The sequence below is a fragment of the Lathyrus oleraceus genome, chromosome 5 (assembly GCF_024323335.1).
Source record: "Lathyrus oleraceus cultivar Zhongwan6 chromosome 5, CAAS_Psat_ZW6_1.0, whole genome shotgun sequence".
Taxonomy (NCBI): Eukaryota; Viridiplantae; Streptophyta; class Magnoliopsida; order Fabales; family Fabaceae; genus Lathyrus; species Lathyrus oleraceus.
In genome coordinates, this window is record NC_066583.1 from 560141693 (window position 1) to 560167740 (window position 26048).

General features: G+C 32.7%; 1 protein-coding gene across 1 annotated transcript; it reads left to right on the plus strand.

Moving 5' to 3' along the window:
* Nucleotides 1-12416: 12416 nt before the first annotated feature.
* LOC127086413 (uncharacterized) lies at nucleotides 12417-24147 on the plus strand. The gene is made up of 16 exons (XM_051027173.1): nucleotides 12417-12688; nucleotides 12778-12876; nucleotides 13059-13150; nucleotides 13776-13876; nucleotides 15946-16036; nucleotides 16659-16717; nucleotides 16841-16961; nucleotides 17414-17482; nucleotides 19288-19340; nucleotides 19429-19537; nucleotides 20577-20747; nucleotides 20824-20982; nucleotides 22045-22137; nucleotides 22255-22440; nucleotides 22741-22928; nucleotides 23385-24147. Exons 1-16 carry the CDS (start codon nucleotides 12556-12558, stop codon nucleotides 23749-23751), a joined length of 2091 nt encoding a protein of 696 aa, XP_050883130.1. The 5' UTR covers nucleotides 12417-12555; the 3' UTR covers nucleotides 23752-24147.
* Nucleotides 24148-26048: the final 1901 nt, after the last annotated feature.

Sequence of the window (26048 nt, forward strand, 5' to 3'; positions counted from 1 at the left end):
GGAATATTCATGACATTTGTTTGGTTAAGTAGATAGAAAACTTAACTGCAGGAAACAGAATTCTCTCATTTTTCTTTATTGCAACATTTCAACCATCAAACATGAGAAAATATAGGAAAGATAAATTCATATATATTCCTATTTTTACACTGTCAAACATAATCATTTTATATATATATATATATATATATATATATATATATATATATATATATATATATATATATATATATATATATATATATATATATATATATATATATATATATATATATATATATATATATATATATATATATATATATATATATATATATATATATATATATATATATATATATATATATATATATATATATATATATATATATATATATATATATATATATATATAATTGGGACTAACTAAAGTTTGATTCTGAGTTATAAGATGTGTATTAATTTAGTGTCTAAAGTATGAGTATCTCTAGTGTATTTATAAAAATGTAGGGAATTTATAACAATATAGATATTGACTTTTTGTTTGGTTTTTGGTTTTGTTGTGTTTTTAGTTTCTTTATTATAACTTCTATTTGTAAAGGTTAAATATACTTTTATTTTATAAAATTAACAACGCTGGGCCCTTGAATATTGTAATTTAGACTTATAACGATTAAATAATTTTTTATTTTTAATCTTTATTTCGGAGTCTATTTTGTTCTTTTAACTTTTAAAAAGATCAATGTAATCCCTTATATCTTCAAACAACGTCATTTAAGTTTTTTTTGTCAGACTTTTACAAATAGCGTCTATTTTTGCACGTTGATATTTGATGTGACATATGTTCATATGCGTGGCATCCGACGTGGCATATGTTCATCACCAAGGTCATCAAAATGAAAAATTCTAAAACTTTGCCTTTAGCATAGATTTGAAACAAGGACACCTTGGTTGCTGAATAAGATTGTGTACCATTAGGTCAATTCATCATTGATGATTTAACATACATTCAATTTGGAAATCAAGTTACACCCATAAAATTAAAATGTTCTCTCTTTTTTGATGCACACCCACAAGATCCACAAAATTAATTTTATATCCCACGGTCACTATGAGAATGAATGGCTTTTCTAACAATAATATTAAGGAATTTTGCGACTGAAGATTAGTTCTTTTAGCACAAGTGATGCATTGAATACATTGAAGAGAAATTTAAAGGATCCTAATAATGTTCTTCAAATTCAGGATGTTATCATTTCTAATCCATGCACGTGGTTTCACTCGATTCCTCCACAAATCCTTGATACTTATGCTAAATCAAATGATTGGTTCCTTTATGCGTTAAACAATATTGAGTTGCTTAATCAAGGATTTTCTTGTTCTGCTTATGTTAACAATCTTTTAGGTCTTGATGATGATGTAGCTGAGAATAATATTGAGCCTAGTTCAAAAGAACCTCTTGAAGGTGTTTCTCAACCTAGATCATTAGGGAATGAGAAGAATTTGAAGCAGGATGTTCATTGGGTTCCTGATTCTCCTATGATGGAGACTTCATCGTCTTTTGGTTCAACTTGTTCGTCGTCGTTGTTGGCCAATTTGCCTGCTAGAGTTAAGGTACAATAGCAACAACTACAACAGCAGGATCAAAAGGTTTTGGGGAGTATTCTTTGAAAGGTGGTCACCTTCCACTAGAGATGGGAATAGGCTAGACCGACCTACAAATGCCTATGGTTTGACCTATTTAAGGTCTACCACCAGACTTTTAAAAAGGTCAGGCCAAGTAAAAAAAACCTATAATAGGTCATAGATCAGACTCAAGCCTAAAAATGTATCATAAGGAAGGGTCATGCCTTCTAAGATCTGACTTGACCTGGCCTATTTTCACCCCCATCTGTCACTATCCATGATGGAGTGATGTCATAGTGACCAAATCCAAGGAGAAAGCCCAAGGACTTTGCGCATTTTACTAGGTCATGAGGGTTATATAATAAACTTACAACTTACCTCTAAGGTCTGGCCAGACATCACATACTTTACAAATTACTAACTAAAAACCTCTTGCTTGGGGCATCACATATAGAGTCACTAATATTGTACTTCCAACAAGTACATTGGCGCCCAATGTGAGACCTATTAAAACATACATGAGTCACACTTTTTCAATAAAAGATTTGTTTAACCAACTATTATTTAACAATGGTGGCTACACATGTTACATCATGTTTTGGAGATCAATAAGCATTAGCAGAGATGGAGGCTGTTGTGGATGAACTGTGTCACCATAATCAAATATTGTAAGCAACTGTCAAGATAATCCAACAACAATGACGAGATAGCGTACATCAAGAAAGGATATAAGTTTAAGACATTATACCCCTCTATCCCGAAATCTTGGATGCTACACCCCCAAAATATTTCAAATTGCCTCCTTTGGTGATGTTTAATAGGAAAAGCGACCTCCAACAATACATTATCGTGTTCAACACGCAAATGACATTCGAATATGAGGCAAACACACTCAAATTCAAACCCCTCAATAGAACCTTGAAGGGGGTGACTTTGTGTTGATATATGAATCATCCTATATTCTTTTTTAACTAGTTACCAAGACCTATTCAGAAAACTAAACCACCAGTTTTTTTATTAATAAACATTACAAGGTGTCCACCATGAGACTCATTAATAAACAATGGCACTTTGAACCCATGCATGAGTATTTAACATGTTCCAATGAAGCCCCCATTAAGGTTATAAATCCTAACCATAAGATGTTCATATGAGCTTTCTTGAATGGATTGGAAGTCAAACACTTGAGTTCCTTGTTCAAAAACTTGCAGACTCAATGTAAGATATGATAGCAAGAGTAAAGTGTTATGTGAATGACGAGAAAATTAATGCATAAAAAAGAGATAGAGATGCAAAAGAAATAAATGACAACATATCAGACTCCTTCAGTCAATGTAAGAACAACTACCCCCAACCAATAAGAGACATAAGAACTTTTAAACTATCGTATAATAGGAAAATTGAAAACTATACACCTTTAAATATGAGGTGAGAACATATATAACCAGAGGTTTATCACACAAGAGTCATTCCTGAACCCCTAGCCCCAAGATGAGAGGTTATGGAAAATAAATCTAACAAACGGTGCAAGTACCATAAAGGTAAAGGTCACCATACAAATGAATGTCATAAGATAAAGAAGGATAAATAGTGTTTCATTCATGAAGGACATATTATATATGTTTAGGATGCGTTGACTAGCTATAGAATGAGAGCTTGATCTTCTGGCCTGACAAGTCCAAGATCCTCCATCGTAGAAGATATAAAAAGCTAGAAGAAAAAAATGAATGGGAACCCTAAAGTTTCCAAACTACAAAGTGTGACATTTTCTTAACGGATGGAAGCAGGGAGGAATTATTATTCCTACTCCGCAAGAGTTAGATTTATTCTCCTATAGCCCCTTTGATATGTAGGGCATAAATGCAAATGTCATTAGTCATTGTCTCGCCATATAGAATACTATCAAGTGTGACATACCAAGAGACAAAAATTGGGAAAGAATAAGATAAAAGTCGTTGGTGAGGAAATTAATAAGTTTAAGAATGTGTGACTTATAAGAAAAACTAAATATTCCACACGACCAACCAACTTCGTGATGGTAAAAAGAATCCTGAGATAAGTGAACTATGCATGTAGATTTCACTTACCTCAACCCGGCGTGTCCTAAGAATTTGTACCGTTAACCTAACATATATAACTTTATTGATGAATTTTCATGCTACAAAATGTTTAGCTTAATGGAGACATACTTAAGGTACAACCAAATTAATTCGAACTCTGTGAACATGCCCAAGACTACCTTTATGACCAATACTTATAACTACTATTAGGATGTGAGCCCTTTCAAACCCAGGAACACTAAAGCTACCTACTAAAGATTAATGAACACTCTATTTATGTAGTAGATAAGGATAAACTTAGAAGTATACATAGATGATATGATGGTGAATACACATGACGAGAAAAACCATTGTGATGAATTGGAATACATCCTACAATTTGTTGGGAGATACAACATGTGACTAAATATAACTAAGTGCCTATTTGGGGTCTAAGTAAGGAAATTATTTGGCTTCATGTTAATCATAATATGAATTGAAGAGAATTCAAACAAGTATCAAGCCATAATCAACATGATAAGTCCAACGACAATCAAAGAATTTCAATAGATGATGGGAAAGATAGCCACCCTATACCGTTTCTTGTCATGTGTACCAAAATATAGAAATATTAGTGTTAGTAGTAGCCACGACGACGAGGAAACTGAGGACATATTTCCAAGGCCATCTTGTAGTAGTTAAAACAAACTACCTAGTTCTTTAGGTCCTAATGAAGCCTGACCAAGTAGGGTGAATGATGTTTTGGTCAGTAGAGATATTTGAATACGACATTAATGGTGTCCCATGTGGGACAATTAAGTCTTAAGTCCTAGCTTACTTTCAGATGGAACTTAGCTCACCCGTTGGTGAAGACATTCCTTGCACATTTATCTTATTCGTAGATATATTGTCAAATTTGAAAAATATTGGATCCAGGGTAATGTTGGAAGACTTGATAGAGATATTAATTAAACACTCTTTGTAGTTCAAATTCAAGGTAAACAATAACAAAATTGTATATGAAGTTGATATAGCGAGAATGAGGATATAAGAGGAAATAGTTGAATCTAACTTATGAGCAAGAGACGACTCTCAATTAGTAACAAGTGAAGTTGACAACGAGTATGAAACAAAAGAAGCCCACCTGATAAAATATTTGCAAAAGATTTAAGAGTTGGCTAGACATTTTAAATTTTTTGAGTTAACATATGCCCCAAGAGAATAAAGCTCTCAAGAAGATATTTTATCTAAGCTAGTCAACACAAAGAAACTGAGGCATAACAAAATAGTGATACATGAAATATTGTTCACCCTCGCTAATGAAGGTTCACAATTAACACCATCAATAAAGTAGGTGATGGCAAAGAAATAATGGCGCCTATTTTACAATATTTAATAAGAGAACATTTTTCCTTAGATGAATAGGAGACGAGAAAAAGAAAAAATTTGTCTACAAAATAACCCTGGTCACATAAAAAGTTAAATAAGATGGGAAGATCCACATCAATGTTAACGCATCTTTATGATGATAAAATGACTCTTAGTAGCAATTGGAATTCTTACTTGTGGGTGTAGATTATATCACTGATTTGATTAAGGCAAGAGTGATATCAAAATTCACTACAAAAACAGTTAGGTGGTTTTATTGGAAGTGGATCACATGTATGTTTGACTACCAAAGTGCATTCTCCCAGATAATAAAATCTAACTTACTGGTTAAATAATTAGAAGTTTTTCCAATATTTGAGAATCTAAACCAAATTATTTTCGTTTAAATACTCATAAGTCAATGGACAAGACGAGTTTATCAACGAGTTCATCCTCTATAAAATCAAGAAGAAAATGGAAGAGGCAAAGGGATTGTGGGCAGAATAACCATATGAGTTATCATTTGAATTTTTTAAATCTCCTTAGAATTAATGATCTTTATTCACGTAAAATTTTATTTAATATATCACTAATATGAGTTATAGGTGTTTTGGTTGAATGACCGTATCACATGACACCCCATCTCTCTCTAAAAGAAACACCATTTAAAATTGTCTACAACTCAGATGCAATGCTTCATATGGAATTATTTACACTCACTTTGCGATGTGAAAACTTTGATGAAATATGTATAAAATCAATGATAGTTCTAGTCATCCCATTTTGATTGGGTTGTCTGTTATAAACCTCTTGATCTATCTGTTAACATCCCTGTCACTCACGACTTGAATATTTTGTTAGCTTTATAGTTAATTTATGAAAATGAGATAGGTTTTGAGTGCAACATGGATTCAATAAATGACTTTGTGAGATGGCTCATATCAAAATGTTGGCTACGAAGTTAATGGCTTCCAGGAGATACAGCCAGTAAGATGGCTCATATCAAAGAATCCACATCAAAGATGCAGTTCATGAGAAAATTGTGTTGAACAAGTGACTCCAAATATAAAATATAATATGTTGATTTAAAAAATATGTTGATTTAAAATTATTTATGTTAGAAGATATAATATGAAAGAGATGGAGCAATATAATAGTAGAAAAGAGAATCGATAAAGAAATAAGTAGTGAAATACAAATAAATAATAAAAATAAAAGAGATAAAGGATAGAGATATCACACCATAGTTTTATTCTAGTTTTCCTTAAATTATTTTGCCTACTCCAATTCTCAAGAGTTTCCCTTTGTAATTTCAAGTAAAACAATCTTGAGCCTTTTCACAAGATCAACCCAAACAACTTTACTAAACAACTTGAACTTTTGCACATGATCATCCCAAAAAAACTTCCACAAACAATCAGAGTTTTGCATAAGCTCAACTTAAAAACCATAAATAATTAGAGCTTTTACATTCACTCAACTCAATAACCTATACCCATTACCACAATCTTGAATAAAACAATTATAGTACAACACCACTAAAACACAACTCTCGTATGAAACTTTTCACTATTTTGGCACCAAGACAATTTTAGCAAAAAAAAACTTTATGAAAGAATGAGAGAAAGAAAATAATAAGGAGTTTTTATTTATAAAACCGGTGAATTTTAAACTGAGGAGAAACTTGTTTTATATAGACAAAAAATTGACTTAGAAAGACAACAACCCAAATATTTTTAACATTTCAAACAATTAAATTAATGTGTTAATCATTTAGTTTCACATAAAAAAAAGAAAACTTTGAATTTAAACCTCACTTAATCGATTAGGAGGCGTTTCACTTTGTTTTAATCTATTAGAAACAAGGCTTAATCAATTAACTAATATATTCTACCATCCTAATTGATCAAACAAGTTTCTTAGCCGTTTAAGCACTTGCTCGAGCTGGTATCGAGAAGTTTGAAATATATTTTGTGTGTGCATTTCCTTAGCACCTCAAGACCCAATATTCCTTCATTTACAATTAACTGATGAAAAATCCAAGAAAACACTAAGTGCAAGATCACACGAGCTTTCACAACTTCAAGTTCACATCACCATAACTTTAAGTGTGAGTGCACTATCCTTTTAGAAATGTTTTGAATCTTATCCTCTAAGCGCAATATCATGCAAGTTCACACTTAGTATTTGTGTAAATTAGACCTTATCCTCTATGTCTAGATGTGAATTTTTATCTTAGGATACTTAAAATTAGTTAGAAATATTTTTACAAAGTTAAAATTAAGTGTTTATGTGAAAAACTAGGTTATAGGTCGACACATCCAAGCCATAGGTCGACACATACTGAAGGTTTTACAAAACCAAAGTTGTTGCCTTCTATGTGTCGACACATAAACCCATTAGGTCGACACATAACATGTTTAGGTCGACACTTTATAGCTTGAGGTCGACACACACTAAAGGTTTTATATAACCAAAGTTGTTGTCTTCTATGTGTCGACACACAAACTATTTAGGTCAACACATAACACGTTTAGGTCGACTCATGCATGCTTGAGGTCGACGCATGCCGAGCCTTTGGCAAAGCCAAAGTCTCTGCCTGCTTAAGGTCGACGCCTAGGCTACCTAAGGTCGACACATATATGCTAACATGCATTTATGGGTCGACACACATGTATCTTAGGTCGACACATACTTCTTTGAAAATTCCAAACTTTTAAATTTTCTAAATTATGTTTTTCTATTATTTTTCTTACATACACAGAGAGAGGGAAACACACACAAATATATATACATTAATGCATCATTTTCAAAATATTGAAACCAAGAATATACGAAGAATTTTCTTATCATCTTCAACATTTTTCTATGCATATACATAACAGCTACACATAATCATTTTTGTTGGGTGTCATCTAGATACAAGATTGACAAGGTCCAGTTTAGGATTTGTATAATCAATTTGGGTTGAGATTTATTTGTGGGTTTCATTGATAAAATCAATTGAGGTTTTCCCTCCAAGATCAAGAGTGATTTGGGGGTTTTAGGTACAAGATTTCGCAATTTGGATTCAGTCGAGTGAAAGCTTTGAGGAGAGGAGTTTCTGTCAGAGGAGTAGCGGAACTGGAGGATCAATTGAAAATCTTGTGACACTTGATCTTGCTTAAGGTCAAGGGAATAAAAGAAGATAAAATCAACATCAAATTTGAAATTTGGGGGTTTGGATTTATATTTCTCTCTTGCATATAACATTTGCAAATGTTATTAAATATCTCAATTCCACCTGGAATTGGGGGCAGACATACCCATAGTGAGAATAATTGGGGAACTGCTTAAACAAATCTCTCTTTCTCTCTCTCACACACACACACACACATACAGTCTTTATAATTTATGAATTTATTTAATGTGCAATTTCATATACTGATAATCCTGTTTGTGTTGAAATATTTGAAATTATTTTGTAAGATAATTGCAATCTATAAAATTGCAATTTGTTTTCACATCAACAACACAAAGGAAAAATCAGTTTGGTGTTCATTGCACATTAAGTGTTTAATAAATTGTCTTAGTCATTTTTTCGTTTCTTAATTTCATTGGAAATTAATTATAAAAGTGTAAAATTGTTCAACCGTTATTTTGAAAAACATATTGATTTGTTTTCTCATAATTTTTATACGTTTATTTCATTTCGTTACGGTTTAATACACATATTTGATTCTTCCGATAAAGGTTTGGGATCCATGAGTGTCAATCCGGAGCCGCTTTCGCTTGCCATCAAAAATATTTTTAAAAATAGATTTTTTAATTCAAATTTTATTTGCAATATACTCACCCCATATAGATCATTGCCCTCGTCTAACAAGTGGTATCATGAGCACCAGTTTATCTTGTGCTTCGAAATTGCTTATTAGATTATGACTCCCGAACCTAAAGAGGCGTATAATTAAACACTTCTTTTCAATGGTGAAAACTATGGTTATTGTAATGATTGTATGCGTGTAAACATCAAACCTATTAATAGAAATGTATGGAATGCCATCTAAAATTGTTCTTTTGAAATTACTATGACCAATGCGGATAGTGTGTTGTTGTACCTAAACCGGAAGCACAATGGAACGCAAATGATGAGAAAAAGTGGTTATGTGATTGGAAAACAATGAATATTCTCATATTAGCTTTAGGAGTTGGTGAATATTGTCGTGTTTCTCATTATACAACCGCTAAAGCTATGTGAAACTCATTGCAAGTTGCCCATGAAGGCACCAATGAAGTTAAACAAGCTAGAATCAATACTTTGAACCAAGAGTTTGAACTCTTTCATACGAAGCATGATGAAATCATTACCTATATGCAAAAGAGATTCACTCATCTTATAAACCGTTTGAATGCACTTGGTAAGCCAGTTTACAATGAGATTTCTACTAAAAAATTTTAAGATGTCTTCATAGGGAATGACAACCGAAGGCCACCAGAATTAAGGAAGCCAACAACCTATTGACATTAAATATTACTACCTTGTTTGGAAAGCTTGAAGAGCATGAGCAAGAGCTCATTTGCTTGGAGACGCTTGAGAAGAAGATTAATAATGAAGAGAACAAGGAAAACGAGATAAAGAAGAAGTCAATTCATCTAATGGCTTCTAGTTCTAAGTCCTCTACTATAGAGCAAGATGATAGTGGAACTAGTGACAGTGAATGTTCGAATGATGAAGAAATGAGGCTATTTGTTAAAAGGTACCATAAGTATATTAAGAAAAATTTAGTGAAACATTCCGACAAGAATCTCATCAACTATAGAAGGCAATCAAATACCTCGAGGTAATATGAGAATAAGAAGGAAAAATCTAAAGGTTTGTGCTGTAATTGTGGAAGAGTCAGTCATTACAAGTCGAATTGTCCATTGCTTAAAAATGATAAAGGAAAGGGCTAACAAAAGAAGTATAACAAGCCTAGCAAGCCTAGAAGGGCATACATTGCATGAGAAAGTGATAGTGAATCCTCAAATGAGGGTAGCTCAAGCGAAAGTGATGAAATGACAAATTTTTCCCTCATAGCCAATCATAAGAAGAAGAATGCAAGTAATTCCAAATATGAACCTATTGATAAAATATCTTATTGTGATATATATATTGCTTTTGATAATCTACATGGTGAAGCCATATAAGCTTTAAAAAGGTTGACTTCAAATAAAAGAATATTTTCATACTTAGAAGCCAATGTTTTAGAAACGGAAAAACAAATAGAAGCTCTTAAGAAAACCATGTTAGAGGTTCCAAAAGTTAAAATTGAGGATGAGAAGTCTTCTTGGTTCGGTTGTGAAACTTGTCATATTTGGTAAAAAGAGGTTATTACTCTAAAAGTCAAATTGACCAAGGCTTTAGAACCAAACGTTACATGCGTTATTGATTCAACAAAATTTAAAAGATCTTTGAATGTACCATACAAAAAGTATAAATTTGTTATAAGGGAATCAAATAACGAAATTCACTATCATCATCACTTGACTTGTCACATTGTTGCAAGAAAGGTCATACCATTGTCAAATGCAAATTTAGGAGATATTTGGTTCCTAAAGGTGTATTTCAATGGTTGCACAGGTGCAATAATGTTTCGATTAACTCTTAAGGACCCAATGAAAATTGGGTACCTATCACTCTTGTTTGATCTTGTAGTTTAAATGTCTTGGCTCTATGGAGAGAATGTGGTTTCTCGATAGTGGATGTTCAAGGCATATGACGGGTGAGATTTCCCTATTCATTAACTTCATAACAAATAAGAAGGGCTATATGACCTACAGAGACAATAATAATGGTGTTATACTTGGTAAAGATAGTGTATGTAATCCATCTTCTACTACTATCTTTGATGTTATACTTGTTAAATGCTTTAAACATAATCTACTTAGCATTAGTTAAATATGCGACAAAGGCTATAAAAAAACTTTCACAAATAGTTGTTGCATGATTGAATGTAACAGAAAGAAATATTACCCGTTTAAGGGATTAAGGGTAAATATTACTACGTGTTTAGTAACCATGAGTGAAGACTCTTGGTTATGATATAGATGCTTAGTCCATGTCAATTTTGATTTACTAAACAAAGTAATTTCAAAGGATCTATTTATTGGTTTATCTAAAATTAATTTTTCAAAAGACCACCTATGCGACGCATGCCAAATGGGAAAGCAAACAAGCGTCTCTTTTAAATCTAAAAATGTTGTTTCAACTTATAGACCTCTTGAGCTTCTCCATATGGATCTTTTTGATCCTTCAAGGATAAAAAACTTAGGTGGTAATTACTATGGTTTTGTTATTATAGAAGATTATTCTAGATTTTGTTGGACAATCTTTTTGCAAAGTAAAGATGAGACTTTTAAGCTTTCACACGTTTTACAAAGTTGTCCCAAAATAAAATGAGTTTAAACATGGTTTTAATTCAAAGCAATCATAAATGTGAATTTGAAAACCACCTCTTTGAGGATTATAGTGATAAATATATCATTGAACATAATTTTCCCCCTCCAAGGGCTCTACAACAAAATGATGTTGTAGAGCACAAAAACCAAATTTATCACATCTTCATGTCTTCAGATGTAAGTGTTTTGTATTGAACAATGATAAAGACAATATTGAAAAATTTGATTCGAAAGCTAAGAAAGGTATCTTTCTTAGACACTCTTAGTCAAGCAAAACCTATAATAAAAGATTACTTACTATTGAAGAGTCATTACATATTATTTTTGATGAATCTTATCAGAAAAATATATATATATATATATTTTTATAATAAATATCATAAAAAATATTTTATATTTTTATATTAGAAAATTGACATGTAACTAGCATCCATAGAGACAAACTCAAATAAAATATGTCAAACTCATATTACAACAAATTTGTTTAGTTTGGATTTATAATGCTTAAAACCAATTAGAATTCATCTATTTAGTGTTGAATAATCCATTTTAATAGTTTTATGTGTAAACATAATACACTCCACAAATTATAGTCTAAATTATTTGAAAAATAAAGCAATAAAAATAAAACGTGAACAAATATAATATATATATATATATATATATATATATATATATATATATATATATATATATATATATATATATATATATATATATATATATATATATATATATATATATATATATATATATATATATATATATATATATATATATATATATATATATATATATATATATATATATATATATATATATATATATATATATATATATCATCTTAATTTTTTATCTATTTCACAGACATTAAAAAATAAAGTAAAAATAAAATAATTTAAGAATTTAATTGTTTAGTTAAATAAAATATACAATATAAAGCAACACGAAAGCCCATTTAGAATTCGGGTTAGTTGCACGGGTCAGTGGTAACCCAGACGAACAAAGTTTAACCAACCGGCCCTAATAATTATCAGACAGAAATCATTCATCTCTCACTCACACCTACGCCCTTAAAAACCGAACGCCGCCACTCACCGCCGTTGAATCTTCTCCGGCAGCAGCCATGGCGACTCGCGATGGCGGTATCAAGTCGTCATCTATTAACGGTGTTAAAATGTATACAATCGCTTCGCAGCAACCCTCACTTGCTTCATGGGTTCCAACCAAGAAGCAGCAATCTCACCGCCCTGTCAAAAGTACTTCTCTTCGCCTTTTTCAGTTTGGTTGCTCTTTTCCTTTTCCTTTTCTGTTATTCATTGTTTGTTTTGTTTTCGTTTTTCGTTAGGTTATACTCAAAATGTGCAACTTATTGAAGACTTGAGGTTCACTACTGCAACAACAAAGATTAAAGCAACTCCTGATGGCGAGTTTATCATAGCTTCAGGTGAACTAGTAGTGATTAATTCAGCTCTGTTACTTGATTTTGTGTAGGATATGGAAATTTGCTCCCCAATATGCTGCATTTGTTGAGTATTTGATTTGATGAAACCATATATATTGTGGTAATTTAGGAATGATATGTATTAAATCAAAAGTTATGACATTCATGTTGATTCAATATTGAAGGTATATATCCGCCGCAAGTAAAAGTGTATGAGGTCAGGGAGTTGGGACTAAAGTTTGAAAGACATTTGGATTCAGAGATCATTGATTTTCAGGTACTTTCATAAGCTTTAATTCAAAATAATTACTGAATTGGTTCCTGTGGCATTAGTTGCCAGTTCTACATTGATGTGATTTAAGTTGTGTTTATATCTGAGCTGCTTGTGATGTAAACTTCAGAGTATATACATTTTGTTTATAGATACTGGCATACTGCTGTTCTTGTTCACCATTACTTCTAAATTAAGGAAACTTGTTATGTGATTTGTCTAGAAAAGTTTCCAGTATCAAATTTATAAAGTTTGTTATCTCCATTCACTTTTATCTTCTTCTGATATGGTTTCATGTATATCAGGCTTGAGTCCTATAATCATTCTTCTACATAGTTTTTTTAATAACTATGGTGTTAAATGTTCTATTCAAAAGTTTGTATGATGCACTTTTAAATCCATCTCTTATTTTTAATTTATAGGCAGACTCGTATTCTTGCAGTTCTCATATGTCAAGTAAAGTTATATTCCAATTGTTTTTGTGCTTCATTTCATTTATATTGATATTAATATTAATGTTTCGTCTGTGTTGGCAAGAAATCCTTTACAAATGAATTAGGTAGTTGACTTGAGTTTTCCTATGTATATATTTAATCTTCTTATTTGATAACTTAATATTTTTCTGGTGTAGGTTTTATCTGATGACTATTCAAAACTTGCATTTTTATGTGCTGACCGCTCTGTTAATCTACATGCAAAATATGGAAAGCACTACAGTTTGCGAATACCAAGGTTTTTTTTTCCTTAGGCTTTATGTATCTATAATATATTTTGCTCTTGAAATATGAAGTCTGTTTTATGCCCAAAAAAAAAGTTAATTATCACACGGACGGGTTTTGTGGAGCATCTAGGTTTCATATACACTAAAGATGTTAATATTGAAGTCAATTACCATACAAATGTCTAATTAATTAGTTTTTGTACTGAACTTGGCCATTATAGACTGAAGGGGGTGAATTTGTTTATTACATATTCTCTTATTTGTGGATGAACAATGATAACTTGAGAAATTATAAATAAGTATATGAGGATTCTGAGTTATAAAGTACGTTTTCTATGAGCAATGGGTTACTTGATATTGATTTTATGAAGACCTGTAGTAGCCAGTGCTGATTGAATAGTACATTTTTACTTTGTGGTGAGCTTCCTCCATTTTTGGATCAAGAACCTTGTGGAAAGGACGTGAATCAAAGTTTTCCAGGAGCAACTTAAATGGAGGCTGAAAGGGGAAGTTGGCTCTTGCTTAATAGAATGAAATGGGCCGAAGTTTGAAACAGGTGGAACATTATAAGAGTTATACTCTTTCAAGGAAGATGTGAAATATGGAGTTTCTTCAAAGGATACGATGTATACGGATGTTGTAGCAATAATGAATGGAGCATAATAGTGGTATTTTTTCTTTCTAATTTGGAATATCGAACAAAACCACGTTTGATAGCTCAAACTTAAAGGTGGGAAAGATCGTGAACAAAACAAGTACATCCAAAAGTATGGTAGGCAATATCGAACTATGGTTCTTAAGGAAATAAAATGGAAGGAAGAACTTAATTGTCAGAAGAGGAAGAATGGATATGATTTATAAAAAACAGGCTATTAAGAATGCACGACAAAAACAAAAAAAAGCCTATTTGCATTAAATAACCGATCTAGCAATTTAGAGTAGGGCTGTCATTTTCATAGTAGATCTAACATGTTTCCCTAGTCAGGATGGCCCAGTTCAAAGTTTTTATTTTTGGGAAGACTTGGAAATACTCTTCCCAATTTGCTAAATATTCTTGAAGTTTTGGAGAATTTAATGTGAAAAAATCACATAAGGACGTGTTGGATGTAGATAAGGCCACATGGTTCATATTGGCTAAAATTCTCTTTGCTTATAATTAACCCCTTATTAATATTATTATTCTTACTTGATTATCTATCTGAAGGACTAGCTATTTTTTTTGGCTCAACCTTGCTATTTTTCTGATCACCGTCTATAGTCCTTTTGTAATAAAAAATTAGGATATTGCGGCTTATAGATACTGTACACATTCTAAGTTCTAAATTCACATGGTGTGATAAATTTGTACAGATACAAAGAGCTTTAAAGCCATAACACATTTATCAGGATTATTTGTTTATATATAATAAAGACTGTTATTTGGATGTTATATTTCAGTATTTGGTTGTGATTTTTCTTTTGATATGCTAGTTGCATATAATAATGCCTTTCCTCCGGATTATGATTTATTATCCTGAATTTTTCTTTTACTGTGGGTCCAATTACAGAATTATAGAAAAATAGTAAGTTGTGGATTGGATTTTCTTATCCCTCTATGAAAGATTTTGAAAGTACTTAGTTAGAAGCTTGGTCTACTGCAAAGTGTATGTTTGTTCTGCAGTAATTAGTACCTAGTAGTTACTTTGATAATTTAGTTATGACCATTTGTGTAGAAATCAATTCCTCATTATATAATGGTTTTGATTCTGCTGTGCTGCACTTCATGGTTATATCAGTTGGAAACTATGGACGTTCAAAATTCCTCATATTATGGAGTAGTATATGTATATTGCTGTTAACTTAAGTCACTTTACTTAAAATATCATCCAATAGAAATTATTAGCCCATACTTTCAAAATAATTTCCTTTGTAATACTTGGTCAATGCATTTCTTCATCTATTTCCAGTTTTCTTATGAGTAGCTGCAACTGATTATTTGGATAAACATGCATGGCACTTTACCCAACCTTGATTAAATCAGATTTCTTGGGGGTCAACTTTCACAAGTGCAGTAACACTGCTTGATGTTCTCTTATGACAGGATGGGAAGGGATATTACTTATGACGATTGGTCTTGTGACTTGCTTTGTGCCGCCTCTTCCCCGGATCTGTACAGAATTAACTTAGAGCAGGTGTTTAGCTTTTAACTTGCTATTATTATAGCATCATCAGTATCATACAAATGTTTTTTCAGTTTAGTTGAATTTTGGTTCAAAAGTAATAATTAAATATGGAACCCTGTTTTAATAATCATCCTTAAAATGTAATTCCGTGTTTAAATTATCTTTTAATTATTTTCATAGATGATCTGGAATTTTGGGGTAAAAGATAATATTAGAAATGGAAAGCTGTTGTATGATTATCCTTTAAATTTAACTCCATGTTTAAATTATTTTTAATCAATTTTATTGATAATTTGGAATAGACCCTACTAAGCTTTTCTGAGTGAGTTGTTGTAACTGCTCCTATTACAAGAATAGACTCTTTGGACATCACCAATCAAAGGGGTTAATCTACACCCCCGTAACTAACTGAGTGAGCCGTTGTAACTGCTCCTATCACAAGCTCCCACACTGGCAAAACATTCTAGAATTAACCTTGAAAGAATAACAGAAAAATTACAGCTAGTAGCAATGAATGCTAATAATACATGACAGCTTTTGTTCTCTGTCTTGTAATCTGCATATCTCTTTTAGAAAAGAAAACATATTTGATTTTTCATGTAAATGTTTGCCTATTTTTCTTACTTGTCAGGGGCGATTTCTCTCCTCCCTTAACACTCAATCCCCCGCATTGAATGTAGTTTGTCGAAGGTAAGTAGTGGAACTTAAATACTGATTTATCCTGCTTTATTTTCTTCATTTATAAAAGCTTTGCATATTTGTTTATGTACCCTGTATTGAATTAGTGGAACTTAAATCTTACCTGAATTTTAGCAAGCTTCATGGGTTAGTTGCCTGTGGTGGTGAAGATGGTGCCGTGGAATGCTTTGACACACGTGTGAGATCTTCTGTTGGCAGAATTGATGCTGTTGGACCTAGTGGTGATGTTGACCAGGTAGCATTTGTTCTCTATCACAGTAGACTATTTTGAGTCCTAAGTTGTTGATCCCGGAAAGCGGTGCAGAGAAGCTGGCTGATCCAAAACTAAGATAGTGTTTTAGTGTGTAGTAGGAAGACTGATATTATAATTATTTAATTACAATTACATAATTTGTACTATATATACTAAAGTTATAGTAAATTATTTCTTTTTAGCCATATATTCAATGTAAGAAGTTATGATAATATGATTATTTACACTGGAAGGGCTGAAACTATTATTAGGAAAATGTGATGAATCACAATCTTGTGTACGTGGCCGCTAACCATTTATGTGCTTTTAGAAGTTCCATTTGGTCTGGAAACATCTAACTTTCTCTTGTTTACATGTCATAAATGAATCTGAGGATTTACATTTCTTTGTAAATTTTGTTTTGTAATTGACATCTAACTTTCTATATTTTGTAGGAGGTCACAGCTTTAGAGTTTGATGGTGATGGGGGCTTCTTAATGGCTGTTGGAAGTAGTGCAGGAAAGGTAAGGTGCTATTTTTGTTGCAGTATATTATAGTTCAATAGCCAAAGAAATCTAGAGAAGGTGATATAAAGAAAGGACGGTTTTGTTTGAGAAGATTGAAGTGAGAGAAGTCAAGATAAAGTGATAGAATGAGAAGGAAAATTTTGTTAGTTCAGTTCGGAGTTCTAACAAAGCAAGTGATATGTAGAGCCCTTCTCCTTGAAACTCAAGGTGGGTAAATCAAGGAGAATCATAAATCACCGAGTTTGTCCTGCATGTCATCAAACCTGTATAAATAAGATTGTTTTGGATAGTGTGAGCTTACCAAACTCGAGCTAGGATGTGACCTTTTGAGTGGCATCTTTTCTCCAACAAGGAAAAGGTCTTAGTTCCATGTACTTAGTTCAGGAATGTGGCGCTGGTGTATGCGATAGGGATGCCGTGCTAAGGTTATCACAGTAGATGATTGGACGGGGATAGGCATTTACAGCTCTGTAAGCTTAGTTTTAATTAGAACAAGTGCTTGCTTTTTGGACCATAGTAAGTAGATTGGGTATTTTGGGTTGCCCGAGTAAATACTAGATTTTAATGTGAAATGTCTGTCATCCATATCTGATACCTATTGCAAAGGATGCTTCACAGTAGATCAGTCATATAGGCCGGTGTGGATTGACAGGTTGCAGCATGTGGCCATGATGTATGGTGTCCTTGAGGAATTTCAATATTTCTCTGACCCTTTCAATATCTTCTAGAGATTGACAGAAATAAGCCGACCTTTTCAGCTGATTTATTTCTAGTCAAGTGTATTGAAGTGCACGGAGACCAGTCATCTATGCATGTCCAAACTTGCTCAATGTGTGGCCTCAAACCATTAAAGTAGAAATCCCCTTGTTAGTGCATATTTTAGCTTTGGCTAGCAATCTCTATTATAATGGAAATACCTTGCTCAATGTTACCTTTACTTGTATGAAAACCACTTTTTAATAAAATAATGATTTTTTAGGATTTTTTCATGTTTGTTTCAAGTTTTTGAAATAATTAGAATCTAAATTAAATCTGAAGTCTGGTTTTAATGAGAACTATTTCGAGTAGCCTTTGAGAAATAATCTGATTTTAATTAGTGTGATAGATGAGAGGGAATATTTAAGTAGTTAATTGTAAAATACACAAATTTGTTTCTGCTTTAGTTAAAAATCTCTAAAACTTAATCAGATTATTTTATATGAAAATATCTTTTTTAATTATAAACGAATATGCCCCTCATACAAGAGCCTCTGGGCTTTAAGTATGAATAGTGCATAAGCAGTAAGCCTACTCTTCCTTATGCCGGAATTTAATTATTAGCAGTTAGGCACCAAACATTCAAAACTGTAGATCATTGGCATTAGAAACTTCAATACCAACTACTGTGTCATGTGCTAAGTCTACTGAAACTCTGAGTTGTTGGGTGGAGGCCACAAATGCTGTTATATCTCTAACAGGTGGTATGATATAGGCACTAATGTTGGTTGAATTTCAAAGAGAACCCACACAGTCAGAGAAGATAAGCTATTATGCCTTACACAACCCATAAGTTCATGTTTTTTCTTGTTTAGAAGTGATAAGGACTTACAGTCTTTGCAGACATATAGCTGATTTAAGCCATGATCACAAACTGGAGATAAGATAACTTGTCGTGGCAGGATAGAATATAGAAAAGTTTTCTGTATTTTTTGTAATGGTCGTGGTGTCACAGATTCACAACGTCACTTGCTAAACTAAATCTCCATGGTTATATTTCCCCGTTTCAACATGGTTATTATTTACATTTAATATTGCACATGCAGGTTCTCATCTACGACTTGCGCTCATCACTTCCTGTACGAATACAGGATCATATGTAAGTTGGCATCCTCATTTTAGCGATATGTTTGTGATCTATTTGTATGTGTGTATTGACGGTTTGTTGGTTAAAAATTGCCATACAGGTATGGCAGCCCCATATTGGACATTAAGTGGCATCGGACTCTTAACTTCGAACGACCAATGTTGATTACTAGTGATAATCATGTTGTTAGGATATGGGATCCTGACACGGTAGGTGAAATGGCTCCTGTCTCATATTTTCTGACTGACAGTTCAACACCTCCAAATTTATCTCTACCCCTTGGGCATGATTGTTTTCAATTTTCATTCATTAAGTTTGCTTGTTCTAGTGTCTGTTTTTATTAGTCATATACATTCTGTTAGGAGAAAGAAATATTAATAGTGCTGAAAGACACGGTAATTTTCAAGTGTTCTATATAATATAATAATTCATAGGAACATTGAATGACTGTTTTTAAAAAGATGATGGATGTTTGGAATATCTAGCTTAACATATCCTATCTTTTGGAGATAATTGTTGGAACATGTCAGACTGTAAAAACATGATCTTAGTATGTTATTGTGTGCAAGTTTTACTAACTAGTGTTGGAAATTAAGAACCACTGAGAAAATGCTGGAAACCATGAGAAAATGAAAGTAGGAAAAGGAGAAAGAGAATAGAGCAACTCTGTTTCTGAGAAGCAGTTAACCGCCTTAACTGAATTGTACTGGTTCTGTTATAATGTTATGTTTTATGATAGGAAACCTGTTCAAACTCTTGACAAAATTTGTAGCTTCTATAACCATGTAGCAGCGGATAAGTTAAATTTGACTACCAAACTAGTAAGCTATTATCTGTAAAGTAGTACGAAAATCCTTTTTGGAAGATTATAATAATTATGTTCAAGTCAAAAGTACCTTCATATTGTGGTTTACTCACTTGTTACTTGCAACATATTTTTTATAAATAATGTGTTTGCAATATCTGCACTAAATTGTAAATTCATGCTTGTTATGTTTAGATGGGCTTGGAAGGTGATAAGTATCTAAACACTTGTGGAGACACCTCCCTTAGAAATTAGCTATCAAGGGAGAAGAACCAAGCCACTTAAATACTCCACCGAGCATCCTATACGATTTGATATGGGAATTGGAGACCCCAAAATACCCAATTCCCTTTCAGAATTGCCTTCCCAAGCGCAATTGCAGCATTTATATTCTGTGTTCATTACCATTGGTTGTCATATGACCGGTTGTAATCTGTTTTCAGGGAGAAGGCTTAACCAGCATTGAACCGACAACAGGAGCAATAAATGACGTGTGTACATTTCCTGGTAGTGGTTTGATCCTGTTGGCCTTGGACTCTAGCCAAATACCATCTTACTTCATACCATCCCTGGGACCTGCTCCCAAGTGGTGTTCTTCTCTAGAAAATTTCACAGTATGATCATAATTGCTTCGGTATTCTATTACACTACACTCTCTTTTGTTTATTGACATCATGACTATTTTTACAGGAGGAGCTAGAAATGAGTGGACAAACAACTATTTATGATAATTACCAATTTTTAACCAAGGAGGAGCTTGACAGGTTAAATTTGACACATCTGATTGGCACCAATGTACTTAGAGCTTGCATGCACGGCTTCTTTATTAATTATGCATTATACAAAAAGGTAGGTTGTCTTTGACATATTTTCTTATTCATGTAGACATATTTCACGAGTGCCTGAAATGCTGTGAACTTTATTTGTTATTATTTTTTCCCTATTTTTAAGCATCTTCAGTCTTTCGCCAAATTTTCTATGAAATGAAGTTTCTAAAAAAGTATTTACAAGCTTAATGAAAGTATATTGTTAGGATAGTTAAAAATAGAGCAATAGCAAAAGGCTTTTGCTAGTCTATCAAAGAAGAAATATGATTTGACTACCTTTTGAGTTAGGTGGTTATATATTTCCTGATTTTAGTTCTCCACTAGTTTGTTAATCAATATCTAGGTTGATAAGGGAGTAGGGAACCTATAAGTAAAAGTTTCCTTAGAAAGGATATTTGGCTTTGATTGGAATATTTTCTAGTGTAGGGGAGTATCTTCGTCAATGTATCTTTTACTTTTATATCAAAGAAACTAAAGAGACGAATAAACTGAACTCCCTTTCTCTAGTGTTCTTGCTAAAAAGAACCGTAACAATTGGTCTGACCTGCTGGATCATTAACAACTATGGAGACTCGTAATATGTGAAGCTGGTCTAGATTCCTAGATTGCATTCTTGAGTGTTGATCACATAACAACAGCAGTTTTTAGCCTGAGTTTTCTACCGATTTTTGTAATGTAGGATCAATACGATTAATTTATTTGTTTTTTAAATTTTATTTCAGTCTGTCTTATTAACTTTCAAGTGTTTTACTGTATATCAAATGACTTTTGAACGGCATGTAGATTTTATTTGGATGTGGAGTGTTGGGCTTGGATTTGTCACAGTGAATAATGTGCTTTAGTAACAAAATGGAAGATTAGATAACTTTTTTTCTCCTTGTGTTTCATTATGTTTTTTATGTTTTAGAGGATATCAGATGGATCCACTGCTTTGTATACTCTCCTGTTATTTTGATAAATCTTTACCTTTATGAACAATCTACTATATCTTGCTTGATTAGAAAAACGCCATAATGGTTGTTCTTAGTTATTGCCAGACCTAGATTCTGCTTTTGTTCTCGTATATGACATATCAATCTTGTAGGCAAAAACTTTGGCGGATCCTTTTGAATTCGAAGCTTATTATGAACAGCACAAGCGAGACAAATTAGAAGCTGAACGGGCCTCAAGAATTACGGTTGACTGCTTTACTAAGCATTTTAGTTTTCTATTCATATTTTACATAGTTAAGGGTGATTTAGTGGTTTATAATGAAATATTAATCCATGAAATGCATCAATCACTTTTCTTGCAGATCAAGAGAAAATTACCCAAAGTTAATCGGACCCTTGCAGCTCGCCTCTTTGAAACTGAAGATACTGAAAATGAGAAGAGAGATGATGTCGAGGAGAATGAAACTAAAAAATCATCCAAGAAAAAGAAAGGGATCAGCATGCAAGATCTTGAAGATGACAGATTTAAAGATCTATTTACAAATGAGGTACTGTGATCTGAAATGTGTTGGGATTTTTAGCCTTTTTAATTGTTCGACTCTCGGCCCTTTTCTATCCTGAAAAGTGAAGGTTTCAAACCACCACTCCTAATGCAACATCCCCTTTTCCAACAGGCTGGATGGGATTTACTTTAAATCTCATGTAGTCCTAATTAGTGATCTATTGCAATTTTTGCTTATAAAATATCATGTGTAGCTTGCGTTGGTTATTACTCAGTTTCATTTAATGTTACCTTTAAATGAGGCACATTTCTCTCTTAACAATTATTACTTCACATTTGGCTTCAGGAATTTGAGATTAATGAGAACTCTGAAGAATATCTGGCTTTGCATCCCATGGGTGCTAAAAAGCAAACATCCTTGTTAACAGAGCATTTTGAACCTGTGTCTGATGACGATCGAAGTCTAGGTGAGGATGATGCATCATCTGAAGATGAACCTGCAAATAAAACAAATGAGAAAACTCGAGTTCCAAGGTGAGAATATGTTACCAATTTGTATGGTTCCTTTTCCTATTATAGTAGGTAAATGTGTTTATTTATCATATTATTAGGTGAATTTTAGAGTTTCTGTAATAAATGACATCGATTTTCTTAAACGGGAGATTTTGTATATTATTTTCTGCACGTTAATAATGTGGAGTATCTTAATTTTGCTCTTTAATAAAGTAAACGTGTCAGAAATGTGGATGTTGCGTTGCATGGTAAGACTAGACAATATGATTAGAACTGACAACAAAGATGGTGAAAACCTGGCTAGGTGGTTTGGTCACGTAGAAAGAAGACGTGTAGTAGATTCTCTATAGTAAAGAAAATTTGGAAAAATTATTAAAATTTAGAGATTAATAATTTGGATAGAATTATTAAAGCTTGATTGTTATTGTTGTATCTTTTTGAGTGTTAGATGTCTAACCATTGTCACATACTGTGTAGGATGTATGAAATTAAGAATGAGCAGCATGCAGAGGCATTCTGGAGCCAAAAATCACTTGCAGCTGAGGAATCACTTCCTATGGGAGATAGAGTGGCAGCTCTCAAAGATGACAGAAGAACCTCTAACATTCCACGCGGTGTTAAGCAGGGTCCTGGAGGATCACGGGAAATAACCTTCACTTCAAGAAACAAAGCATCCTACAACGAAGATGACGGAGTTAAAGTGGAACCCCGGAAAAAGAGGGGAGTTCAATCATTGGGGCTGAAGCCCCAGGGATCAGGGTTTAACGGCCGTGGTCGTGGTCGCGGTGGTGGTCGTGGACGTGGTAGAGGGGGCCGTGGGCATGGCAGAGGAGGACGTCGGTAGTAGCCTTAACACAAATGTAAATGGCATTTGATTTCCTAGAGATCTTGCTTGATCTTTAAGGTGGCGTCAATGGTTGAAGACCAGCTTTGTTGCATAGTTGCACAACCTTTAATGATCATTTATACCTATCATCCTACGTCCTAATAGTCTACTTATTTACATTTTTGTTCTTTGTTCTTTATTTAGAATTCTCTATCAAGATAAATTTTTGTAAAGCTCACCTGACTTCTTACCTTATTAAGGGGAAAGAAGAGGAGGCTTGAGTTGTCAATTTTGTAATCTCAATTGTGTTTTATGTGTTCGTGCCCACACCGGATGAATTGCTACCTACTTGTACTGAATATTAGTTTAGATTGAGAAAGAAATGCCAATAGAAGGTGGTTGATGATTTCCCAATGTTTTGTTTATATATTTACTCTACATGTAAAGTTTTGAATCTGTAATTAGGAGAAATGATGTAAATTATCTAACAAATCAGTACTTTTTCCCCCTTTTAGTAAGATGATAACTGCATGATATCAGAGTTATAAACATAAGATGACATTGCATGATCGGATTAATAATGTATCTGAATTATATATTAATCCGATACATAATTATTTGATGTTGGAAATCAAAGGATTAGTGGAAAATTTGAAGTAATTGTTTTAAATTGGTAGTAAGAAATAAGATCAAATATGTGTTGGTTAAATTGGTAAGAAATAAGTACAAATATGAGTTGGTGTGTAAATGTGAATTTGAAATTTTTCATTAAAATTTCGAATTGGTGGGATACAACATTTATTAATGCTATCGTCGATGGACTTGGATTTAGATGATCTATTATTTTTTGGTAACTCGAAATAGTGAAAATTACCTTAATTTTAAATTATTTTCTGCCATCGATCGACTTGGATTGGGGTGATCTATTATTTTTTTGGTAACTCAAAATAGTGAAAATTACCTTAATTTTAAACCAAGTTACCACTATTTTCTTTGCCTTCCACTTTTTCATGTTGCCTTGTTGACAAAGTTTTATAATTTTTCATGTTGCCTTGTTGACAAAGTTTTATAATGACTAGTTTTGGGCTGGATCTGTCCCACTTTCTCAGATGTGTTAGAATGCCATCTATAAATACAAACATTTCTATTTTATTATTTTCACTATAGATTTTCACATTCCAAAATCTTTCTCCTCTCTCTTGTTTTCATTTTATATTATAACTTCTCTTTTATGTTCTTAGTTTTTGACTTGCTGCCTTGCGGTCACAACTTGTTTTCACCATATACACGATTTATATTTATATCATAATTGACTGGTCTTTGTATCAGAAAGTGTATTTTTAGATCAATTGTGCAAGTAGTAATCGTAAAATATATATTTACTTTATTTTATTTTTGAGGCTTCATAATTGAGTGATTGCTTTGCATAATTTTGGATAGTGCCGCAAAACGTTTTAAAAAGAGCGACCTAGTCTGTGACTCGATTGATAATTTCTCCAATGACAATTTTTTCTTAACCATGATGAAACAATAATTTTAAGGCGTTTTTAAATTGCCATGGCTACCGAAGAATTTATTGATATTTCTGCCACTGCTGTCTCTAACAAATCGCTCAAGTTTATGGGAAGTCGTTTCAAATGCCGGCAACAAAAGTTGCAATTGTCTCAACCTTAAAAAAGTTGCCAACGTTCTCACCGATGACATTCTTGTTGCTCATTTTGGATCAACCAAACAAATTAATGACAAGAAATATGTGAATTTAGGTGGAACAATTAGTTCTCCTGAAACTGAATCTGGGATACAGATTAAAGCGAACAATTTACAACTCAGGAAGAAATTGTCTTATGGAAAGAAAATGAATATCTCTGCAAAGATCACACTTTGAATGGACAGACAGACGATCTGTATGATCATTACAATAATTTTGATACTGGAGAACATATTTGGAAGATTCTGTAAAAAGAAGTATGACACCAAAGATGTTGGAGCAAAGAAATATGTTGTTAGCCACTACCAGAAATAACAAATGGTACATGAAGGATTCGTGGAAGCTCAATGTCAGGAATTTCAAAAGATAGCTCACTATATCATAACCGAAGGCACGCCCTTAAATGAAAAATTTCAAGTTGTTGTTATAATTGACAAATTTTTCTTAGGCTGAAAAGATTTTAAAAACTTGCTTTTCCACAGAACAGAAGAATTTTCAATTGCAAATCTGATTACTCGCCTCTGAATTGAAAAAGAATCTCGGAGACAAGATAAAAAAAATGAAGTTTTGGTTGTTTCAAACAACAAAAAGAAATTCAGGGCAATTC

Coding starts and splice junctions, on each gene's coding strand:
- LOC127086413 (XM_051027173.1), top strand. CDS start 12,556: ATGGCGACTCGCGATGGCGGTATCAAGTCGTCATCTATTAACGGTGTT. Junction 13,877..15,945: donor TACAGTTTGCGAATACCAAG/GTTTTTTTTTCC, acceptor CTCTTATGACAG/GATGGGAAGGGATATTACTT. Junction 17,483..19,287: donor TTGGAAGTAGTGCAGGAAAG/GTAAGGTGCTAT, acceptor TTGCACATGCAG/GTTCTCATCTACGACTTGCG.